At 47.5% G+C, this 22,410-nt stretch overlaps 1 protein-coding gene across 1 annotated transcript in view; it reads right to left on the reverse strand.

The window, feature by feature from the left end:
* BAIAP3 (BAI1 associated protein 3) overlaps window positions 1-22,410 on the reverse strand; it is a 335,128-nt gene that overhangs the window by 75,621 nt on the left and 237,097 nt on the right. The window contains exon 13 of the mRNA XM_075318086.1: window positions 5,367-5,459. Within this exon, the coding sequence (XP_075174201.1) occupies window positions 5,367-5,459 (93 nt within the window). The remainder of the gene's footprint in view (window positions 1-5,366; window positions 5,460-22,410) is intronic.

The following is a 22,410-nucleotide window of genomic DNA, read 5'->3' on the forward strand; positions in this document are numbered from 1 at the left end:
AAACATCACAGCGACAATAAATGACTCAGAATGATATGGCCTTCAGGAGCGAACACAGAAAATACCATCACAAGGTAATCCTATGTATGCGGATAGCAAGAAGAGGTGGAATATACGGATATTCTCTCTGGGCTTTGTTATGGCATCTTTAAGGTTTACCGCTACTTAAAGGGGTTTCCCCACAAAGCAAGTTCATTTTAAAGTTGATTTTAATAAATAGATTTAATAATGATAATAATAATAATAATTACTATTATTATCATTAATAATAATAATAATAATAATAATAATAATAATAAAAAATTAATTAATAATAATAATAATAATAATTTCCACAATTGGATTTGTTTAAAAAAAAATGTTCCTGTGCTGAGATAATCTTATATATGTGTCCCTGGTTGTGTACTGTGTAATGGCTGTGTCTAACCGAACAGGGACATGGTCTATGTTTTAACTTTTGGAAGAATAAAGCAAAGGTTTTAATATACTGAGGATGCTGGTCTTCTTCTAATCTAGATGGTCTGTTCATACCACATCTCCTGGGCAGGGGAGGACACAAAAGAGAGGGAGCACAGCTGATTCTTTCTGTGAGGTAAAACATTTTCCTGCCTGTTTTTAAGAAATGATTTCCCTTTAAGAAAGAGTTATTTGCCATCCCGTGCTGAAATGTCTTTATACTTTTTTGCGTCCTCCCCGGCCCAGGAGATGTGGTAGGATCAGACCATGTTCCTGTACAGTCAGACACAGGCATTACACAGTACACAGCAGGGGCACATGTATAACATTATATCAGCATAGGAACATTTTTTTTTAACACATCCAATTGTGGAAATTATTATTATTCCAAGATCTATTGATTAAAATCAACCTTAAAATTTACTTTGTTTGTCGGAAACCCCTTTAATTCTTATTTGTCGGATTCTCTTACTCTATCAGAAAACTATGGGTCACGTTCTATGTTTTACTTTATTTGGCAAATACAATCCTACTAGTTCCTGAACTTGGTACAAAAATAGACAATGCATTAATGAAAAATGCTTACATTTATATGAATGTTAATGATATGGTTTATTAAAGGGGTTGTCCACTACTTGGACAACCCATTCTTAAACGCCAATTCTTCGAGTAAAATAAGAAAATCTTACGCTCATCTCCCGCCACAGTGATGACGGTGGGCACTAGGTCATGCGGCACTCTTGTGATATTGTCATGTCGTGAGAGTGCTGCAGCCAACTAATTGTCATGGTCAATGAGTGGCTGCAGCGCTCACGTGGAATAATATCAAGTGATCGCCGGAAGACCTGGTGCCGGCTGCTGGAACATGGCTAGTACGGGAGGCGAGTATAAGCTTTTCTTATTTCATTCAGGGAACTTTGTCATTTACGAAAGGGGGTGTCCAACCCTTTTAATTGTATCTTCCTTAATGGTCATGGGAACAGATAGTAACTTTACTGCTCTGGTTGTCAGAATAAGCCATTTCTTGATAATAAAAGAGGTATTCCCATGTTTGCAAGTCATCACCTATCCATAGGATCCACCGGTGAACACAGACAAAAGAGGGCCCCTGTGCAAGAAGAATATATGGGCCCTTTGCAGCCTTAGAGCTCCTAAAAATGCAAAATTCCACCTGCTTTGGAGGTGCAAATGGCCCCCTTACCTCTTGGGCCCATATGCGGCTGCACAGGTTGGAACAATTATATGTTCGCCCCGATAAGATCCTAAGAACAAAGCTCTAAAGTGCCCCATTTGAACACAGTAACAGCCCTGCTTGTGCACCAAGGCCCCATTCATTGTCTATAGGTGTGTCACACAGTGCTATTTGAACAGTCCCATAGACAATGAATTGAGAGGAGGCATACATGAGCCTTGATCTTGGTCAGGATTGGTTGGATGATCAGGAATTCGCAATTTATCACTTATTGGGCCTTAAAGAGTAGCCATTGTTACATAAATCAATGGTACAAATGAAAATAAGAATCTTTGTAATATATCTTACCAGAAAAATCAGCTTTTTTCTCTTCCTGAACTGATCTTTTACACTCAATTCATGGGTAAAATCTTTTTTTCAGCAAAGACAGACTTTTTCATTACCGAGAACAGAGAGGAGGGTAAGGCCCTGTGCACACGGTGCTTTTTTGATGCGGTGTTTAAGAAATCTGCACCAAAATCTGCATGTTTATCCTGCAGTCAGCAAAGTCTATGAGATTTCTGAAGCACTGTGCACACGCTGCTTTTTTGTTTTCCTTGCAGATTTTGGTGCAGAAAAAAAATCAGTTTGTCAATAGTTGGGGCATTTTTAAGCTCTTCCAACCATTGACTTCACTAGAAAAATGCATAAAAAGCGCACGTGTTTTTGGAGCGTTTTTCTGCCAGAAGGTGCAGCTTTCATGCAGAACATTTTCGCACCAAATGTGGCCTTAGTGTTTTTAAAATTCTATGGAGAGGGAAGGAACGAAAGGCAGACACTGCAAGTAACTCTTGAAATGACAGATGCAGTTCTCCATAGACACTAATGAGTACCAACTGCCATCTCCTATCTCTGTAATGGGAAAATATGTAGTCACCAAAGACAGATTTTACTCTTGAATTGATGCTTAAGGGAGGCAGTAGACAAACTCTAGCGCCAACTATTGGCACCAACAGTCCTAGAAGTCATAAGTGACCCTTTATCGACCCTTGTCATATGACTTAGGATTTATGCCAGATCAGAACCTCAATTTGCAGACACAATGTTTCGGGGTGATTGCCCCTCGTCAGTGCAAAGTATGAGATCTGATCTGGCTGTATGAGAGGCTAAGACAGGGTCTAAAGGGGAAGCTATTTTTCTTGCGGAGACTGACACACCATTCAAGCATGCCAGTCGTGAGGAGATTTAAAGCCGTAATGCTCCTCTGGGAAATATACAAATTGTCTCTTCAGTAATCAATTCGATGAACTCTAGTGCCACCTATTGGAAGTAGCAATCATAAAAGTCAAAAGTGACCCTTTAACGAGCCTTGTCATATGACTTGGGATTTATGCCAGACCAGAACCTCAATTTGCAGACATGGTTTTTCGGGATGGTTGTCCCTCGTCAGTGCAAAGTATGAGATCTGATCTGGCTATATGAGAGGCTAAAGGGTGCTTTACATGCTGCAACATCGCTAACGATATATCGTCGGGGTCACGGTGTTAGTGACGCACATCCGGCGTCGTTAGTGACATCACAGCATGTGACACCTAGCAGCGACGATCAACGATCACAAAAACGTCAAAAATAGTTGATCGTTGACACGTTGCTCCTTTACGAAATATCGGTGATTGTGCATGCCGCTGGTTGTTCGTCGTTCCTGCTGCATCACACATTGCTATGTGTGACACTGCAGGAACGACGAACATCTCCCTACCTGCGTCCACCATCAATGAGGAAGGAAGGAGGTGGGCGGCATGTTCCGACCGCTCAGCTCCGCCCCTCCTCTGCTATTGGACGGCTGTTTTGAAACGTCGCTGTGACGCCGAACGAACCTCCCCCTTGAAGGAGGGATTGTTCGGCATCCACAGCGACATCGCAGAACAGGTATGTCCGTGTGACGCTGCCGTGGCGATAATGTTCGCTACGGCAGCTATCACTACATATCGCAGGAACGACGGGGGTGGGTGCTATCGCTCGCGACATCGCTAGCGATGTCGCAGTGTGTAAAGCACCCTTAAGATGGGGTGTAAAGGGGAAGCTATTCTCCTTGTGGAGACTGACCCACCATTCCAGTAGTGCGGAGACTTTAAGCTGCAATGCTCCTCTGGGAAATCTATAAGGCTCGTTAAAGGGTCACTTTTGACTTTTAGGATTGCTACCTCCAATAGGTGGCACTAGAGTTCGTCTACTTCCTCCCTGAAGAGACAATTTGAATATTTCTCAGAGGAGCATTGCAGCTATAAGTCTCCTCACTGGCAGCCAGATTGGTTTGTCAGTCTCCGCAAAGAGAAAAGTTTTCCCCTTAGACAGAGTACAATAGTCATGAACAATACAAGGCACAGACTGGTACAGGAGGAGAGAGGACCCTGCCCACGAAGGCTCACAGTCTATAGGGGATGTGTGAGGGTACAGGAGGTGAGGGTAGAGGCGGTCATGCAGCGGTAGAGTGAGTGGAGGGTTACTACAGGTTGTAGGCTTGTCGAAAGAGGTGGGTCTTCAGGTTCCTTTTGAAGGTTTCCAAAGTAGGTGAGAGTCTGATATGCTGGGGTAGAGAATTTCAGAGTATGGGGGAGGTGTGGAAGAAATCTTGTATGTGATTGTGGGAAGAGGAGATAAGAGGGGAGCAGAGAAGGAGATCTTGTGAGGATTGGAGGTTGCTTGCAGGTAAGTATCAGGAGACTAGGTCCCAGGTGTATGGAGGAGACAGGTTATGGATGGCTTTGTATGTTATGGTTAGGGATTTGAACTGGAGTCTTTGCCAATCCCTTCACTGGTTTCCCATTTACCAGAGTGGAGAGGTCGGTGAATAGCGAGGGGGGACTTTTAGGATTGCTACCTCCGATAGGTGGCACTAGAGTTCGTCTACTTCCTCACTGCAGAGGCTATTTGCATATTTCTCAGAGGAGCATTGCGGCTTAAAGTCTCCTCACCACTGGCATGCTGGAATGGTGTGCAAAGGCCGCTTTACACACTACGATTTAACTGACGATCTCGTTAGCGATGTGACACGCCCAGATCGTTGTTACAATTTGCCAAGATCACTCATAGGTCGTTTATTTGTGGTCACAGGTAACGATCTCACAACAGTGATCAGCGATATATTGTTTGACCAAGGCGGTCGTGTGAATGTTGTTCGTCGTTGGCAGGGTGTCAAACGTAGCAATATGTCTGCTGCGTTCCAAACGACAAACAATATTTTGAAACTGAACGACGTGTCAATGATCAATGATTTTCAACCTATTTGCGATCGTTCAGAGTCGAACGTACGTGTCACACGCAACGATGTCGCTAACAATGCCGGATGTGCGTCACGGAAACCGTGACCCCGACGACATATCATCAGATAAATCGTAGCGTGTAACGCCTCCTTAAGTCTCCGCAAGGACTCTTGAATTGAGAATTTTGAACCTGAAAGTTCAGTCCAGGAGGAGAAAGAAGCGAGGAGGAGACTTCTCTAATAAGATACTTTATAAAGTTTGTTTTTTTTCATGTGATTTTTTATGTTAAACCTTTGACGCACAATGTGGAGTAATAAGAGAAAGTAGGAATGACGTGTGGATCCGGACCTTGACAACCACTTCTGCCAGGATGACATGTTCCAAGCCGAGACAGTTAATCATAAGACTTGGTGTCTGTCACATTGCTCCATCAGAGCTTCGGAAAGATGGTGTTGATGAGGCTGACGACCGCTCACCTTTGTCTGCTTGTGCTCGTACTGTAGCAGCTGGGTGAGTAGCATTTCGTGAATCACTGCTCCAGATGCCTTCTTGCTCAGCACCGTGTCTCTCTGCAACACATTTGTAAATTCAGATATTCATACCGAGCTATTTGTTTTAATATTTGCAGAATTGGGTTACAGCTGGGACCTGCTTCCTAGGAAAAACACGAGCAGATCAGATGTTTAGCTCCCATATCAAATCATTAAGGGCATTATTCAAACCGCGGATGCATTAAGTCAAGCTCGGATTAAGGTGGCGCAAATGGAAGGAGCGCACACCCGCCCGTAGAATGGCATCAATCATCGTTCCCTCGCTCTACGATGACAAGGAGCTGTGTGTTACTCGCACCATTTTTCTATTCTGACACAGATAAAGACAAATTATTTCCAATTAATGGTTATTCTATAGAAAAAGAACCCAACAGGGATGCCTAAATTATAGCGTCAGACCCGCTGCGCGTATCCGCCATATCCTGTCAAGACCTTTCTGTAAAATAACACGTTGTACTAATATAGGGTAAGACTAATAGGTGATTTATATACAGTAATAACATTGGTATAAACAAGAAAAACACAAAAGGGTAATTGCAATTCTGTATTTACCATACTCGACCCCCCCATACACTTGGCCGAGCATGCATAATAAATTCCTATGGAGGATGGGGGTGTGCAGCTGCCACTTATCCCCGATTGGAAACCGCATGATCCGTCATGAATAGTAGTCATGCATAATATCATTTTTCCTCCCACTAGGAGAAAATAATTGGGGGTGTCCATCAGACCCCTAGGCACAATACAGCACTTTTACCACTGACTTGGAATCTATTAGGATATGAAAATATATTCACTTTTTAGCATCATTTAATACAATTTTAAGTTTCAACATTTATATTAATTAATGCAAAGAAATGTTTATACATAGCCTCCCTTCACAGAGAAATTGAGTTAAAATTGTAAAGTTTTGACAGCTTGAAGCCACCAGTAGGGGGAGCTTAAGAGCTGATTGCATAATGTTTTATTATTGAGTTCAATGTGGAAACTTTGTGCAGCAGACTCATAAGCTGTCACGGGTTACAGACAGTCCTGTGGTGTCCAGCTATAGTAGGTCACAGCGTTTGGCTGCGCAAGCTGCTCCCTGGCCTTCTATTATTTGTTTGGTTTTCTTCCCTTTCCCTTTAGGACCCGGCGAAGTTCCTCAACCTCTCAGCTTCTTTTCATCAGCACTTCCCTTAATATCTTTATATACCTTCACCTCCTATTACTCGTTGCTGGTGATAGCTCATATACCCTTAACAAGTCTTCAGTGCAAGTAGTCGGCTTGTATACATTTGGAGCAGGGACGGACACTAACAGCTTGGGACCCCTGTGCAAGAAATTGTGCCTGGGCCCCCCTCCTCTTCTATGGCAATAAAGCTGCATACATATATACATACATTATATACAGCTCTGGCAAAAATTAAGAGACCACTTCCAAATTTTCAGGGGTTTTTTTTTTCTCTGTATATGTATATTTTTGAGTAAAATGTTCTTTTATTCTATAAACTACTGACAACGTCTCCGAATTTCCAAACAATAAATTTTGTATTTATTTCCTGAAATGAGAAATGGTCAAAATAACAAAACAATGCACAGTGCTTTCACACCTCAAATAATGCAAAGAAAACAAGGTCATAATCATTTAGAAACAACAATAATAATAATGTTTTACCTCAGGAAGAGTTCAGAAATCAATATTTTGTGGAATAACTGATTTTTAATCACAGCTTTCATGCATCTTGGCTGCTTTCCACCAGTCTTTCACACTGCTTTTGGGTGACCTTATGCCACGCCTGGTGCAAAAATCTAAGCAGTTCTTTGTTTGATGGCTTATGACTATCCATCTTCCTCTTGATTACAATCCAGGGGTTTTCAAAGGGTTTAGGTCTGGAGATTGGGCTGGCCATGACAGGGTTTTGATGTGGTGGTCCTTCATCCACACATTGTCTGACCTAGTTGTGTGGCATGGCGCAGTCCTCAGAGTTGGGAAACATTGCCTGAGCAGAAGGAAGCAACTGTTTTTCCAGGATAACATTGTAAGTGGCTTGATTCGTACGTCCTTAGCAAGGATGTTTGCCTGTCATGCATTTATGGAGGATGTGTGCACTTAGGCCGGCGTCACACGGGACGATTTATCGTGCGATCGCACGAGCGATCGTACCCACCCCCGTTGTTTGTGCGTCACGGGCAATTAGTTGCCCGTGGCGCACAAAGTCGTTAACCCCCCGTCACATGCACTTACCTCCCGGGCGACGTCGCTGTGGGCAGCGAACATCCTCTTCCTGAAGGGGGAGGGACGTTCAGCGTCACACGGCAGCAGGCCAATAGAAGCGGAGGGGTGGAGATGAGCGGGATGGGAACATCCCGCCCACCTCCTTCCTTCCGCATTGCCGGCGGGACGCAGGTAAGCTGTGTTCATCATTCCCGAGGTGTCACAAGGAGCGATGTGTGCTGCCTCGGGAATGATGAACAACCGGAGCACAGAAGGAGGACCGACTTTATGAAAATGAACGACGTGTCAACGAGCAACAATAAGGTAATATTTTTGCTCGTTCACAGTCGTTCGGAGGTGTCACACGTTACGATATCTCGAACGATGCCGGATGTGCGTCACTAACGATGTGACCCCGACGACATATCGCCAATATATCGTACCGTGTGACGCCGGCCTTACTATAAGGAGGAGTCTCAGGATTAGCAGCTAAGAGCAGTTTAACATCTTAGATGCTGTTTCAATAGTAACTGTAGTATTTAGGTTAGGAATGGAGGAGGTTAAGGCTACGGGGGGGGGGCTTCTCATGGTAGGGTGGGGGTTGGAATGATAGATAAAGACCTACTAAAGGCCACCATTGTCTGCTATCTTAGTAATCCTATGAGGTCCGATTTATGTCTGGGTTTTATCGGAGACAGTATAGCAGACTGCATAAGAGATTAAGTGATTTCAAGTCCTACTTGCCTAAAAGGACTAAAATTAAAAAATTTAAAAAATGAAAAAAATATACACCCCCCCTCAAAAAAAAAAATATAAAAAAAAGTTTAAATCACTCCCATTTTCCTATTATGTTTGACGGTGGATAATAGAGGTTAAAATCTGTGGTGCTGTAGAATGAAAAATGGAAGGCAGGTCCTGGTTATTTAATTCAACACGTTTTGGAGTGGAAACTCCATCAAGATAATCACCATTCAATGGTGAATATCCTGATGAAGGAGTTTCCACTCCGAAACGCGTTGCATAAAATCACTTTTTAGGACTTGCCTTCCATTGTTCATTCTACCGTGATTATCCTGATAGAGTTTCCACTATTAAATGCGTTAAAGACAATCACTATTTAGGATTTGCCTTCCATTGTTCATTCTATGGCACCGTGGATTTTAACCCCTATCATCCACCGTCAGCTATCTGCAGCAGCCGTTTATGTCTTCAAGTGTCTCACATAACCCTTCCAGGGGAGCAAATTCCCTCATTGTCACTCAGATCATTAACAGCCCTATTGCGTATTGTCTCTTTTACATTCAGCTTCTCCTATTATGCAAATAGCAAAATGTAAAAGAATTAAACATATTTGATATCGCAACGTATGGAATTGTCTGAACTTATAACATATAGATGTTCTCTTTTGGGTCACGTCCTCTTCTGGCCCAAAATGGAATATATAGAGATCAGAAAGTCACATGAACTACCAAAATGGTACCAATGAAATGTACAGCCAAAGAAAAGCTTGAAGCTATAATAAAGTATTGGCTTTGATAAATTGAAGCCAAAGTTTAAAAAAGGAAAAAAAAGCAGTAAAAATATTGGTGTCTTCACCATAGTGGACCATGGAAAATCTGGTAATTTAGGAACACCACTGTGCAGAGGAGAAACTGTCAAAGAGACACCGTGCCTATTAAATTATGGCATAACCGGCAAAAAATTTGGATAGTTGTATTTTTTATAATAGAATTGTAACATGATCTAATCTCTAAGACTTAATGACTTCACCTAACTGAAAATCTAAAAATGAATACAACATACTTTATACTCAGATTGTAAAATAACAGAATGAACCCTGCATATAGACTGCAGTTATGTTTCCTGTACTCAGATATAAATTGAACCATCAGAAACTACTTTATGAGATGGGACTATGGCACGAAGCCGAAATCCATCATGTGGTGACAGCGGGAGAGCCATGCCTTGGATACATATGAAGGACAAATTGTTTTTTTATTAGTCCTATAAAAAGGTATATGTACAGTGCAATAACCCATAAAATGGCAAAGCACTAAAATGCATGACATGGAACATATGTTATATAAAAGGTGATAAATAACCAGATCTTTAATAAAGTGTCACAGGTTGTGATAGTGGAGGATGGTAGAACTGTGAAAACTGAGAAACCGAGAAGTGGCGTCCAGCACCCGATGCAAGATAAGTATTTTGCTCCGCCTAACCTGAGGCTGTCCAGTACTGAGCCCCTTATCCCTTAATCACATGTATTATATTTAAAGAAAATACTGATGTAATTAAAATTTGTCCTTTGACCCTCTAGATTGTTCTGCTTTTTACTGAAAACTAATATACGGTAAAAATAATAAGGTTTAAATTGTTACAATATCTTTTTCTTGCTTTTTTTACTGTTTTTAAAGTAAACTATTTTATTGCCTTACCCATAGACCTACTGTATACTACCCCTAACCCTACCCTTAGCTCTAACTCTAGCCTTAGCCCTCATCAGAGCTCGTTACCTTACCCATAGCCCTATACTACCGCTAACCCTACCCTTAGCTCTAACTCTAGCCCTAGCCCTCATCAGAGCTCGTTACCTTACCCATAGCCCTATACTACCGCTAACCCTACCCTTAGCTCTAACTCTAGCCCTAGCCCTCATCAGAGCTCGTTACCTTACCCATAGCCCTATACTACCCCTAACCCTACCCTTAGCTCTAACTCTAGCCCTAGCCCTCATCAGAGCTCGTTACCTTACCCATAGCCCTATACTACCCCCTAACCCTACCCTTAGCTCTAAAGGGGTCTTTACACGCTGCGATATCGTTAGTGAATTATCGTCGGGTTCACTGTGTTTGTGGCGCACATCCGGCGTCATTAACGATATCGCAGTGTGTGACAAGTACGAGCGACCTTAAACGATCGCAAAAGTGGTCAAAATCGTTTGCCGCGGAGAGGTCGTCCTGAAACTAAAAATCGTTCTCTGCTTATTAGCGATGTTGTTCCTCGTTCCTGCGGCACCACACATCGCTATATGTGACACCGCAGGAGCGACGAACATCTCCTTACCTGCCTCCACCGGCAATGCGGAAGGAAGGAGGTGGGCGGGATGTTACAGCCGCTCATCTCCACACCTCCGCTTCTATTGGACGCCTGCCGTGTGATGTCGCTATGACGCCGCACGAACCACCCCCTTAGAAAGTAGGCAGATCACCGTCCAGAGCGACGTCGCAGGGCAGGTAAGTGCGTGTGACGGGGGTAAGCGAGGTTGTGCACCACGGGCAGCAATTTGCCCATGTCGCACAACCGACGGGGGCGGGTACTATCGCTTGCGATCTCGCTAGCGATATTGCAACGTGTAAAGCCCGCTTAACTCTATCCCTAGTCAGACCTTGTTACCTTACCCATAGACCTATACTACTCCTAACACTACTATTAGCTCTAATTCTAGCTCTAGACCTAGTCAGACCTTGTTACCTTACCCATAGACCTATACTGCCCCTAACCATATCCTTAGCTCTAACTCTAGCTCTAGTCCTTGTCAGTACTCGTTACCATACCCATAGACCTATACTACCCCTAACCCTACCTTTAGCTCCAACTCTAGCTTTAGTCAGAGCTTGTTACCTTGCCCATAGACCTATACTAACCCTAACCTTAGCTCTAACTCTAGCACTAGCCCTAGTCAGAGCTCATTACCTTACCCATAGACCTATACTACCCCTAATCCTACCCTTAGCTCTAACTCTAGCTGTAACCCTAGTTAGAGCTTGTTACCTTACCCATAGACCTATACAATCTCTAACCTTAACCTTAGCTCTAACTCTAGCCCTAGCTCATTACTTTACCCATACACCTATACTATCGCTAGCCTTACCCTTAGCTCTAAAGCGGGCTTTACACGCTACGATATCACTAGCAATTGCTAGCGATATCGTACGCAAAAGCACCCGCCCCCGTCGTGTATGCGATTTTGTGTGATCGCTGCCGTAGCGAACATTATCGCTACGGCAGCGTCACACGTACTTACCTAGTCGTCGTCGTCGCTGTGACTGCCGAACAATCCCTCCTTCAAGGGGGAGGGACGTTCGGCATCATAGCAACGTCACCGCGACGTCACTAAGCGGCCGACCAATCAAAGCGGAGAGGCGGAGATGAGCGGGACGTAACATCCCGCCCACCTCCTTCCGCATTGCGGCTGGCGGCAGGTAAGGAGATGTTCCTCGCTCCTGCGGTGTCACACACAGCGATGTGTGATGCCGCAGGAGCGACGAACCACATCGATAATCAACCATTACCGATTTTTGGATTTGGGACGACCTCTCCAAGGGGAACGATTTTCACCATTTGTGAGGTCACTTAAGGTCGCTGGTAAGTATCACACGCTGCGATATTGTTAATGACGCCAGATGTGCGTCACTAACAACGTGACCCCGATGATAAAACATTAACGATATCGTAGCGTGTAAAGCCCCCTTTACTCTAGCCATAGACAGAGCACATTACTTTACCCATAGACCTATACTACCCCTTACCCTACCCTTAGCTCTAACTCTAGTCCTTGTCAGAGATTTTTACCTTACCCATAGACCTATACTACCCCTAACCCTACCTTTAGCTCAAACTCTAGCCCTTATCAGAGCTTGTTACGTTACCCATAGACCTAAATTACCCCTAACCCTACCTCTAACTCTAGCACTAGCCTTAAGGCCCAGTCACACTAAACAACTTACCAGCGATCCCAACAACGATCCAACCTGATAGGGATCGCTGGTAAGTTGCTAGGAGGTTGCTGGTGAGATGTCACACTGCGACGCTCCAGTGATCCCACCAGCAACCTGACCTGGCAGGGATCGCTGGAGCGTGGCTACACGAGTTGCTGGTGAGCTCACCAGCAACCAGTGACCAGCCCCCAGCCAGTAGCGCCGCGTGGAAGCGATGCTGCGCTTGGTAACTAAGGTAAATATCGGGTAACCAACCCGATATTTACCTTGGTTACCAGCGCACACCGCTTAGCGCTGGCTCCCTGCTCTCCTAGCTACAGTACACATGGGGTTAATTACCCGATGTGTACTGCAGCTACATGTGCACAGAGCAGGAGCCGGCACTGACAGCGTGAGAGCTGCGGACGCTGGTAATGAAGGTAAATATCGGGTAACCAAGGTAAGGGCTTCTTGGTTACCCGATGTTTACTGTGGTTACCAGCCTCCGCAGAAGCCGGCTCCTGCTGCCTGCACATTTAGTTGTTGCTGTCTCGCTGTCACACACAGCGATCTGCGCTTCACAGCGGGACAGCAACAACTAAAAAATGGCCCAGGACATTCAGCAACAACCAACGACCTCACAGCAGGGGCCGGGTTGTTGCTGGATGTCACACACAGCAACGTCACTAACAACATCGCTGTTACGTCACGAAAGTTGTTCGTTAGCAGCGATGTTGCTAGCGATGTTGTTTAGTGTGACTGGGCCTTTAGTCAGAGCTTGAAAACGTGTGTAAAATCGAAAAAGCTGCTCTTGCTTTGTGCCCCCATAGAACATGACACCTTTGTGCACCCCATCCAGGGCTGTATTTTGCCTTCATGCTGCCCTAGGCACTTTAAGTGGTCGCGCCCCTTAGTGACAACGTAAAACTGAGTTTTCGCACACGACATCTGTTTAAGGCAGATCTACTCTGTAGCACACTTTAAAAAGTATCAATAAGAAACGAACCCCCCCCCCAATGGGGATCACCACAGGCACATCAAAACATAGCATGAGTATAAAATATTCCCACCACACCGTCCCCACTTATATACTGTGACTGTGACACTGCCCCTAATAAAGACCACACTGCCCTCCCTTATAAATTATACCCACCACACCTTCCTCAATTATGAAATATGATCTGTACTGTCCTCACATCATGCTGCCCCCTCCTCACAGTGTCCCATGCATGCTGCCCCCTCCTCACAATGTCCCATGCATGCTTCCCCCTCCTCACAGTGTCCCATGCATGCTGCCCCCACCTCACAATGTCCCATGCATGCTGCCCCCTCCTCACAATGTCCCATGCATGCTGCTCCCTCCTCACAATGTCCCATGCTTGCTGCCCCCTCCTCACAATGTCCCATGCATGCTGCCCCCTCCTCACAATGTCCCATGCATGCTGCTCCCTCCTCACAATGTCCCATGCTTGCTGCCCCCTCCTCACAATGTCCCATGCATGCTGCCCCCTCCTCACAATGTCCCATGAATGCTGCCCCCTCCTCACAATGTCCCTTGCATGCTGCCCCCTCCTCACAATGTCCCATGCATGCTGCCCCCTCCTCACAATGTCCCATGCATGCTGCTCCCTCCTCACAATGTCCCATGAATGCTGCTCCCTCCTCACAATGTCTCATGCATGCTGCCCCCTCCTCACAATGTCTCATGTATGCTGCTCCCGCCTCACAATGTCCCATGCATGCTGCTCCCTCCTCACAATGTCCCATGCATGCTGCTCCCTCCGCACAATGTCTCATGCTTGATGCTCCCTCCTCACAATGTCCCATGCATGCTGCTCCTTCCTCACAATGTCCCATGCATGCTGCTCCCTCCTCACAATGTCTCATGCATGCTGCACCCTACTCAGTGTCCCGTGCATGCTGCCCCCTTCTCACAATGTCCCATGCATGCTGCCCCCTCCTCACAATGTCCCATGCATGCTGCTCCCTCCTCACAATGTCCCATGCTTGCTGCCCCCTCCTCACAATGTCCCATGCATGCTGCCCCCTCCTCACAATGTCCCATGAATGCTGCCCCCTCCTCACAATGTCCCTTGCATGCTGCCCCCTCCTCACAATGTCCCATGCATGCTGCCCCCTCCTCACAATGTCCCATGCATGCTGCCCCCTCCTCACAATGTCCCATGCATGCTGCTCCCTCCTCACAATGTCCCTTGCATGCTGCCCCCTCCTCACAATGTCCCATGCATGCTGCCCCCTCCTCACAATGTCCCATGAATGCTGCCCCCTCCTCACAATGTCCCTTGCATGCTGCCCCCTCCTCACAATGTCCCATGCATGCTGCCCCCTCCTCACAATGTCCCATGCATGCTGCTCCCTCCTCACAATGTCCCTTGCATGCTGCCCCCTCCTCACAATGTCCCATGCATGCTGCCCCCTCCTCACAATGTCCCATGCATGCTGCTCCCTCCTCACAATGTCCCATGCTTGCTGCCCCCTCCTCACAATGTCCCATGCATGCTGCCCCCTCCTCACAATGTCCCATGAATGCTGCCCCCTCCTCACAATGTCCCTTGCATGCTGCCCCCTCCTCACAATGTCCCATGCATGCTGCCCCCTCCTCACAATGTCCCATGCATGCTGCTCCCTCCTCACAATGTCCCTTGTATGCTGCCCCCTCCTCACAATGTCCCTTGCATGCTGGCCCCTCCGCACAATGTCTCATGCTTGATGCTCCCTCCTCACAATGTCCCATGCATGCTGCTCCCTCCTCACAATGTCCCATGTATGCTGCTCCCTCCTCACAATGTCCCATGCATGCTGCCCCTCCTCACAATGTCCCATGCATGCTGCTCCCTCCTCACAATGTCCCATGAATGCTGCTCCCTCCTCACAATGTCTCATGCATGCTGCCCCCTCCTCACAATGTCTCATGTATGCTGCTCCCGCCTCACAATGTCCCATGCATGCTGCTCCCTCCTCACAATGTCCCATGCATGCTGCTCCCTCCGCACAATGTCTCATGCTTGATGCTCCCTCCTCACAATGTCCCATGCATGCTGCTCCTTCCTCACAATGTCCCATGCATGCTGCTCCCTCCTCACAATGTCTCATGCATGCTGCACCCTACTCAGTGTCCCGTGCATGCTGCCCCCTTCTCACAATGTCCCATGCATGCTGCTCCCTCCTCACAATGTCCCATGAATGCTGCTCCCTCCTCACAATGTCTCATGCATGCTGCCCCCTCCTCACAATGTCTCATGTATGCTGCTCCCGCCTCACAATGTCCCATGCATGCTGCTCCCTCCTCACAATGTCCCATGCATGCTGCTCCCTCCGCACAATGTCTCATGCTTGATGCTCCCTCCTCACAATGTCCCATGCATGCTGCTCCTTCCTCACAATGTCCCATGCATGCTGCTCCCTCCTCACAATGTCTCATGCATGCTGCACCCTACTCAGTGTCCCATGCATGCTGCCCCCTTCTCACAATGTCCCATGCATGCTGCCCCCTTCTCACAATGTCTCATGCATGCTGCCCCCTCCTCAGTGTCCCATGCATGCTGCCCCCTTCTCACAATGTCCCATGCATGCTGTCCCTCTCCATGAGCTCCTAATGCTGCCTTCCTCTTTTCCATAATGAGACCTTCATGTTGCCCCACTGATGCTAAGACCACCACACTAACGCTTATGCTGAGACCCCCCCCCACACACACACTACCCCACTCTTGATATTGACTCCCCTACATTGCTCCACTCCATACTGATCCCACACATGCTGCCCCTTCTTCACAATGAGCTCCCAATGCTGCCCCCTCTTATTCTGAGTCTTTACACTCCCCCCACCCAATCGATTTTGTCATTGCACTATCCCTCATCCCTTGTCCTCTGTCTCTAGCATTAGCCCCTCTCTCCCACTCCCCCAGCATCAGCCTCTCTCCCCCAGCATCAGCCTCTATCTTCCCTCAGCATCAGCCTCTCTTCCCCAGTCTCAGCCTTTGCCTCCCCCCAGCCTCAGCCTGCCCCAGTCTCCGCCTCAGCCTCCCTCCAGTCTCAGCCTCAGCCTCCCTCAAGTCTCAGCCTCAGCCTCCCTCCAGTCTCAGCCTCAGCCTCCCTCCAGCCTCCCCCCAGTCTCTGCCTCTGCCTCCCTCCAGCCTCCCCCCAGTCTCTGCCTCTGCCTCCCTGCAGCCTCCCCCCAGTCTCAGCCTCAGCCTCCCCCCAGTCTCAGCCTCAGTCTCCCTCCAGCCTCCCCCCAGTCTCAGCCTCCCTCCAGTCTCAGCCTCTGCCTCCCTCCAGCCTCCCCCCAGTCTCTGCCTCTGCCTCCCTCCAGCCTCCCCCCAGTCTCTGCCTCCCTCCAGCCTCCCCCCAGTCTCTGCCTCTGCCTCCCTCCAGCCTCCCCCCAGTCTCTGCCTCTGCCTCCCTCCAGCCTCCCCCCAGTCTCTGCCTCTGCCTCCCTCCAGCCTCCCCCCAGTCTCAGCCTCTGCCTCTCTCCAGCCTCCCCCCAGTCTCAGCCTCTGCCTCCCTCCAGCCTCTTCCCAGTCTCTGCCTCTGCCTCCCTCCAGCCTCCCCCCAGTCTCTGCCTCTGCCTCCCTCCAGCCTCCCCCAGTCTCAGCCTCTGCCTCCCTCCAGCCTCCCCACAGTCTCAGCCTCGGCCTCCCTCCAGTCTCAGCCTCTGCCTCCCTCCAACTTCCCCCCAGTCTCAGCCTCTGCCTCTCTCCAGTCTCAGCCTCTGCCTCCCTCCAGCCTCCCCCCAGTCTCAGCCTCTGCCTCCCTCCAGTCTCAGCCTCTGCCTCCCTCCAGTCTCTGCCTCTGCCTCCCTCCAGCCTCCCCCCAGTCTCTGCCTCTGCCTCCCTCCAGCCTCCCTCCAGTCTCAGCCTCTGCCTCCCTCCAGCCTCCCCCCAGTCTCTGCCTCTGCCTCCCTCCAGCCTCCCCCCAGTCTCTGCCTCTGCCTCCCTCCAGCCTCCCCACAGTCTCTGCCTCTGCCTCCCTCCAGCCTCCCCCCAGTCTCTGCCTCCCTCCAGCCTCCCCCAGTCTCTGCCTCTGCCTCCCTCCAGCCTCCCCCCAGTCTCTGCCTCTGCCTCCCTCCAGCCTCCCCCCAGTCTCAGCCTCTGCCTCTCTCCAGCCTCCCCCAGTCTCAGCCTCTGCCTACCTCCAGCCTCCCCCCAGTCTCTGCCTCTGCCTCCCTCCAGCCTCCCCCCAGTCTCTGCCTCTGCCTCCCTCCAGCCTCCCCCAGTCTCAGCCTCTGCCTCCCTCCAGCCTCCCCACAGTCTCAGCCTCTGCCTCCCTCCAGTCTCAGCCTCTGCCTTCCTCCAGCCTCCCCCCAGTCTCAGCCTCTGCCTCTCTCCAGTCTCAGCCTCTGCCTCCCTCCAGCCTCCCCCCAGTCTCAGTCACTGCCTCCTTCCAGTCTCAGCCTCTGCCTCCCTCCAGCCTCCCCCCAGTCTCAGCCTCTGCCTCCCTCCAGCCTCCCCCCAGTCTCAGCCTCTGCCTCCCTCCAGCCTCCCCCCAGTCTCAGCCTCTGCCTCCCTCCAGTATCTGCCTTTGCCGCCTCCCCCCCCCCCCCGCATGCGCAGATCTCCGGTCTGCATTAGAGACACTACACTCCCACGCTCCTTATGAATCCACTTACCTGCTCCAGTGCCCGCCGCCATCTTCCTGGCTCACGTGAGTATCCTCTTCTGACACCGGCTTCCATCACGGCGTCCTCCGCGGCGTCCTGCCGTGAGCTCTGCATGTGACGTCCACACAGCAGTGGACGCAGCACAGAGGAAGGAGCTGATTGGCGTGCGCATGTGACCCCGGAAGTGCAGGCGCCGGCAGTTCCGGGGTCAATCAGCTCCCTGTGCTCGGCGGCCACAAAAAAAAAAAATGTAAAAAAAAAAAAAAAAAAAAAAAATTTTTTTTTTTTTTTTTTTTTTTTTTGCTGCCAGAAGGTGCCGCCCCTCACAATCTGCCGCCCTAGGCACCGGACCACGGGTGCCTAATGGTAAATACGGCCCTGACCCCATCCCAATACTATAAACACCTTACAGTCATGGTAGTGGTAATGTCTATAAGTAAAATAATTAACGATAATTAACGTGAAAATTGGAATAATATTTCACAAACATCATTTATACATAGAAAGTTATAGGGATGAAGCTATACATTCACACATCAAGGAAGTGGAAATATACAAAATTAATGAAAATAGGGTCCAATTTCCACTGTTGTCAATCCTATTACCATAAGGTAATGTCCTTACTACTACTATTTTTTAAAAGATATCTGTCAGTAAGGTGAATTTCCAAAGCTGTCTATATGGGCATGCAGGTCATCGGAAGTTGAATAAACTGATACCTTAAAGTGAACCTGTCATCAGAAATTTTGCTTTAAACCTAAATGTTTCCCCCTCTGCTGCTCCTGGGCTGCATTCTAGCAAGGTTCCTGTTGGTTTTTTGTTCCCTTTTAGATCAAATATAATACTTTATAAAGGTGTACCTTTTGGGATGCAAATTTTCTAAATCGTCCATGGGGGCGGGCTCTCTGGTGTCCGTTATGTCCATCCTGCCGATTTACGACGTCCCCCAACGAGATTATGGGCGGCGCTGTGATTATCATTGCAAGTGCCCACCCATAATCTAGTGCACGCGCTTTCCTCTCTGCCTCCAGCGTTCTGCGCAAGCGCTGGCCGTAACCGGTGGTGTCCTGCTCCGATTCTCCCATGTATTTCCGGCTACAGGGAAAGATGGGAAAGAGGGGACGTGCGGTCATCTGGCCAGCGCTTGCGCAGAATGCTGGAGGCAGAGGGGAAAGCGTGGGCACTTGCGATGACAACACAGCGCCGCCCATTCTCGTGCCTGCGCAAACGTCACCAGCGGTCACACTGTGCACGCAGTGCACAGTCCCGCTACAGTGGCACTGCGCATGCGCCGGACTACGGGCTCACTGGGCGGCATCCTGGAAGTATGAAATGCTGCGTTGGTGGACGGCGTAAATCGGCAGGATGGACATAACGGACACCAGAGAGCCCGCCCCCATGGACGATTTAGAAAATTAGCATCCCAAAAGGTACACCTTTATAAAGTATTATATTTGGTCTAAAAGGGAGCAAAAAACCAACAGGAACCTTGCTAGAATGCAGCCCAGGAGCTGCAGAGGGGGAAACATTTAGGTTTAAAGCAAAATTTCTGATGACAGGTTCCCTTTAAAGAGATGTTCCACTACCAGGACAACCCCTTCTGATTCCACGTTTCCCCCAGGTTAAATAATATAGCCTATACTCCCCTCCTGTACCAGTGCTGTTCCAGCGATGCAGCGATTTGCGTTCCCGTGGCTCATGTGGCGGTGTGACGTCATGCGAGCCCCACTTCCAATTAGCGCTCGCTTCTGTCTCCCAGCCTTCGAACCAAACAAGCTAATCAACAGGAAGTGAGCGCTGCGGTGAAACAGAAACAGTCACTGATTGAACGTGGGGCTTGTGCGGCATTGAATCGTCACGTGAGCCCCAGGAACATGAACCGATGCACCGCTGGAACAGCACCGGTACTTGAGGTGAGTATAGGCTTTATTGTTTTACCTGGGGGAAACATGTGGAATCAGAAGGGGTTGCCCTAGTAGTGGACAACCCCTTTAATATGTGTGATCTGATATATGTTAATTCACATTTTTCTTTTTTTCTTAATATGTAAATGATTTGTTAATATCTGTGGGCCGGACATAGATCTCCCTGAGCATCTGCCTCTAGAGCAGAGGTTCCCAACTCCAGTCCCCAAGGCACACCAACAGTGCATGTTTTCAGGATTTCTTTAGCATTGCATGGGTGTTGGATTCAGCACCTTTGCAGGTGATTAAATTATCACCTGTGCAATACTAAGGAAATCCTGAAAACATGCACTGTTGGTGTGCCTTGAGGACTGGAGTTGGGAACCTCTGCTCTAGAGCATATTGAAACCTCAAAAAAGACCAAAGCAAATAGCCAGAATAAAAGGTAATTTTTATTTAAGCAAATTAAAAACAAGGTGCAAAAAAAGTGATTGAAAAGGCAACACAACACAGCAGGGAGAAAAATAATGAATGCAACCATACAGGAGCTATAGCTAGTACCACTCATATGGCACCAGGGGGTAAACAGGATCAATCACATGTGTAAGTCATATGAATCCAGTGATACAGAGATGCCAAGTAAGTATAATGTGTAGTTACTTAGAAATGCAACGCGCGTTTCGGCTTTAGGGCCTTCATCAGGGGCGTCCCTATAGCCGAAACACGCATAGGGTATTGGCGCAAACACCAGCAGGAGGAGATTCCACTAGGTACTGTATGCGTTTATTTAACCCTCTGTTTACTGATATTTTTCTTTGTACTTTTGCATTTCTAAGTACAAAGTATGGCTCACACATGTGAGTGGTCCTGTTTACCCCCTGGTGCCATATGAGTTGTGCTAGCTATAGCTCCTGTATGGTTGCATTCGCTATTTTTCCCCCTGCTGTGTTGTGTTGCCTTTACAATCACTATTTTTGCACCTTGTTTTTAATTTGCTTAAATAAAAATTACCTTTTATACTGGCTATTTGCTTTGATCTATTTTGAGGTTTCAATTGATTGTACTGCATATAGCCTGGGTGGATTTATTTTATGCTGGTTTGACTAACATGCCTGGTTTTACTAATTTTTGATTCATATTGTTTATTTAACTCTTTTGTATTGCCACTTTTGGTCATTTCTCTAGACTGTATTGTAAATAAGGAGGCATTACCAGTGTGAGACATGTACTGACTGACAGTCTGCTCTCCTCAATTACATGTCTCACACTGGTAACACCTCCTTTCTTTAATCTAAATTCTGGAGGTAGATTTTCAGGGAGATCTATGTCCGGCCCATAGATCTCAACAGCTCATTTACATATTAAAAAAACACATTTCTCTGGAATAAAAAGTCAGATCGCAGATATCAAGATATCATTTTATTCAACTTTCTATACTAACAGGCCCATATAGACGGCTCAAGAGGGTTGATCCTACTTGCGCATTCCCTTTAATGCTTTTGTTCTACTACTTTGGGATACTATCTTATGTAGTGGTACTTGAGGAGAAGAGAGATACTTTATCCATAGTGCTCCACCACACGTGATATATTTGTGGGGGAAGGATAAGGCAATAAGACACAATAATATGACCCATTCTAGTGCAAGGGATGAAAACGGCCTGGTTTCTGGGGCATAACACTGCTAATCCAAAAAGGATCTATGACGGGAGTCTGAGGGACATCCTTAACTTGCAGTATAGACGGTGCCGGAGCTGAAGGAACTATACGTAGCACACACAGTGGGCTAAAATAAACTAGTTGGGATGATAACTTGCTACATATGCCCCTTTTTTTTGGGGGGGAGGATCACCAAGTATGTGTTTTACAAAGGTTTTCTTGCAGGGCGTGATATTGTGTAGTACATCCCTTGTGTGACGCTGTCCAATCACTACCCAACAGTTTCTGAACATGGACGAACAGTATAAATGAGTGAGATCACACTGCTCAACCACACAGTGATTGGGCATCGTCGTAAAGGGGGAGGACTACACGCTCTGACAGACAACTTTTGTGAAATGACCTCTTGGACGACAGGCATACTTGGCGCCAACGAAGAAAAAAAATGCATATCTCTGCAATGAAGGAACAAATTGAAAAATGCAAAAATGGAAAATAGAGGAAGATACAGGGGAACCCTTGAATTTTGGCAAGATCACAAAACTCATTTTTTTTAACATGTGACAGGTCCTCTTTAAAGGGGATGTGTCAGCAGGCTTTTGCTATGTATCTGAAGACAGTAGGAGATAAGCACAAAAACACAGATTTCAACAATGTGTCACTTATCAGGCTGTATGCTATTGTTTACTTACAATAAAAGGTTTATCATCAGGTGATTATTACTAATAAGACTACAGGGCTCGTGAGCAGTTGTCCAACCATGCCCCTTCCTCCTCTATGCAGCTGTTACAGCAGGGGAGAGAGGCAATACCACACGTATAGGACAACACAGGAACGGGAAGACATGCCCTATATCTAGGGAAAAGGGGAGATTGTGATCCCTGACAACAACC

The sequence above is a fragment of the Anomaloglossus baeobatrachus genome, chromosome 7, assembly GCF_048569485.1.
Source record: "Anomaloglossus baeobatrachus isolate aAnoBae1 chromosome 7, aAnoBae1.hap1, whole genome shotgun sequence".
Lineage (NCBI taxonomy): Eukaryota > Metazoa > Chordata > Amphibia > Anura > Aromobatidae > Anomaloglossus > Anomaloglossus baeobatrachus.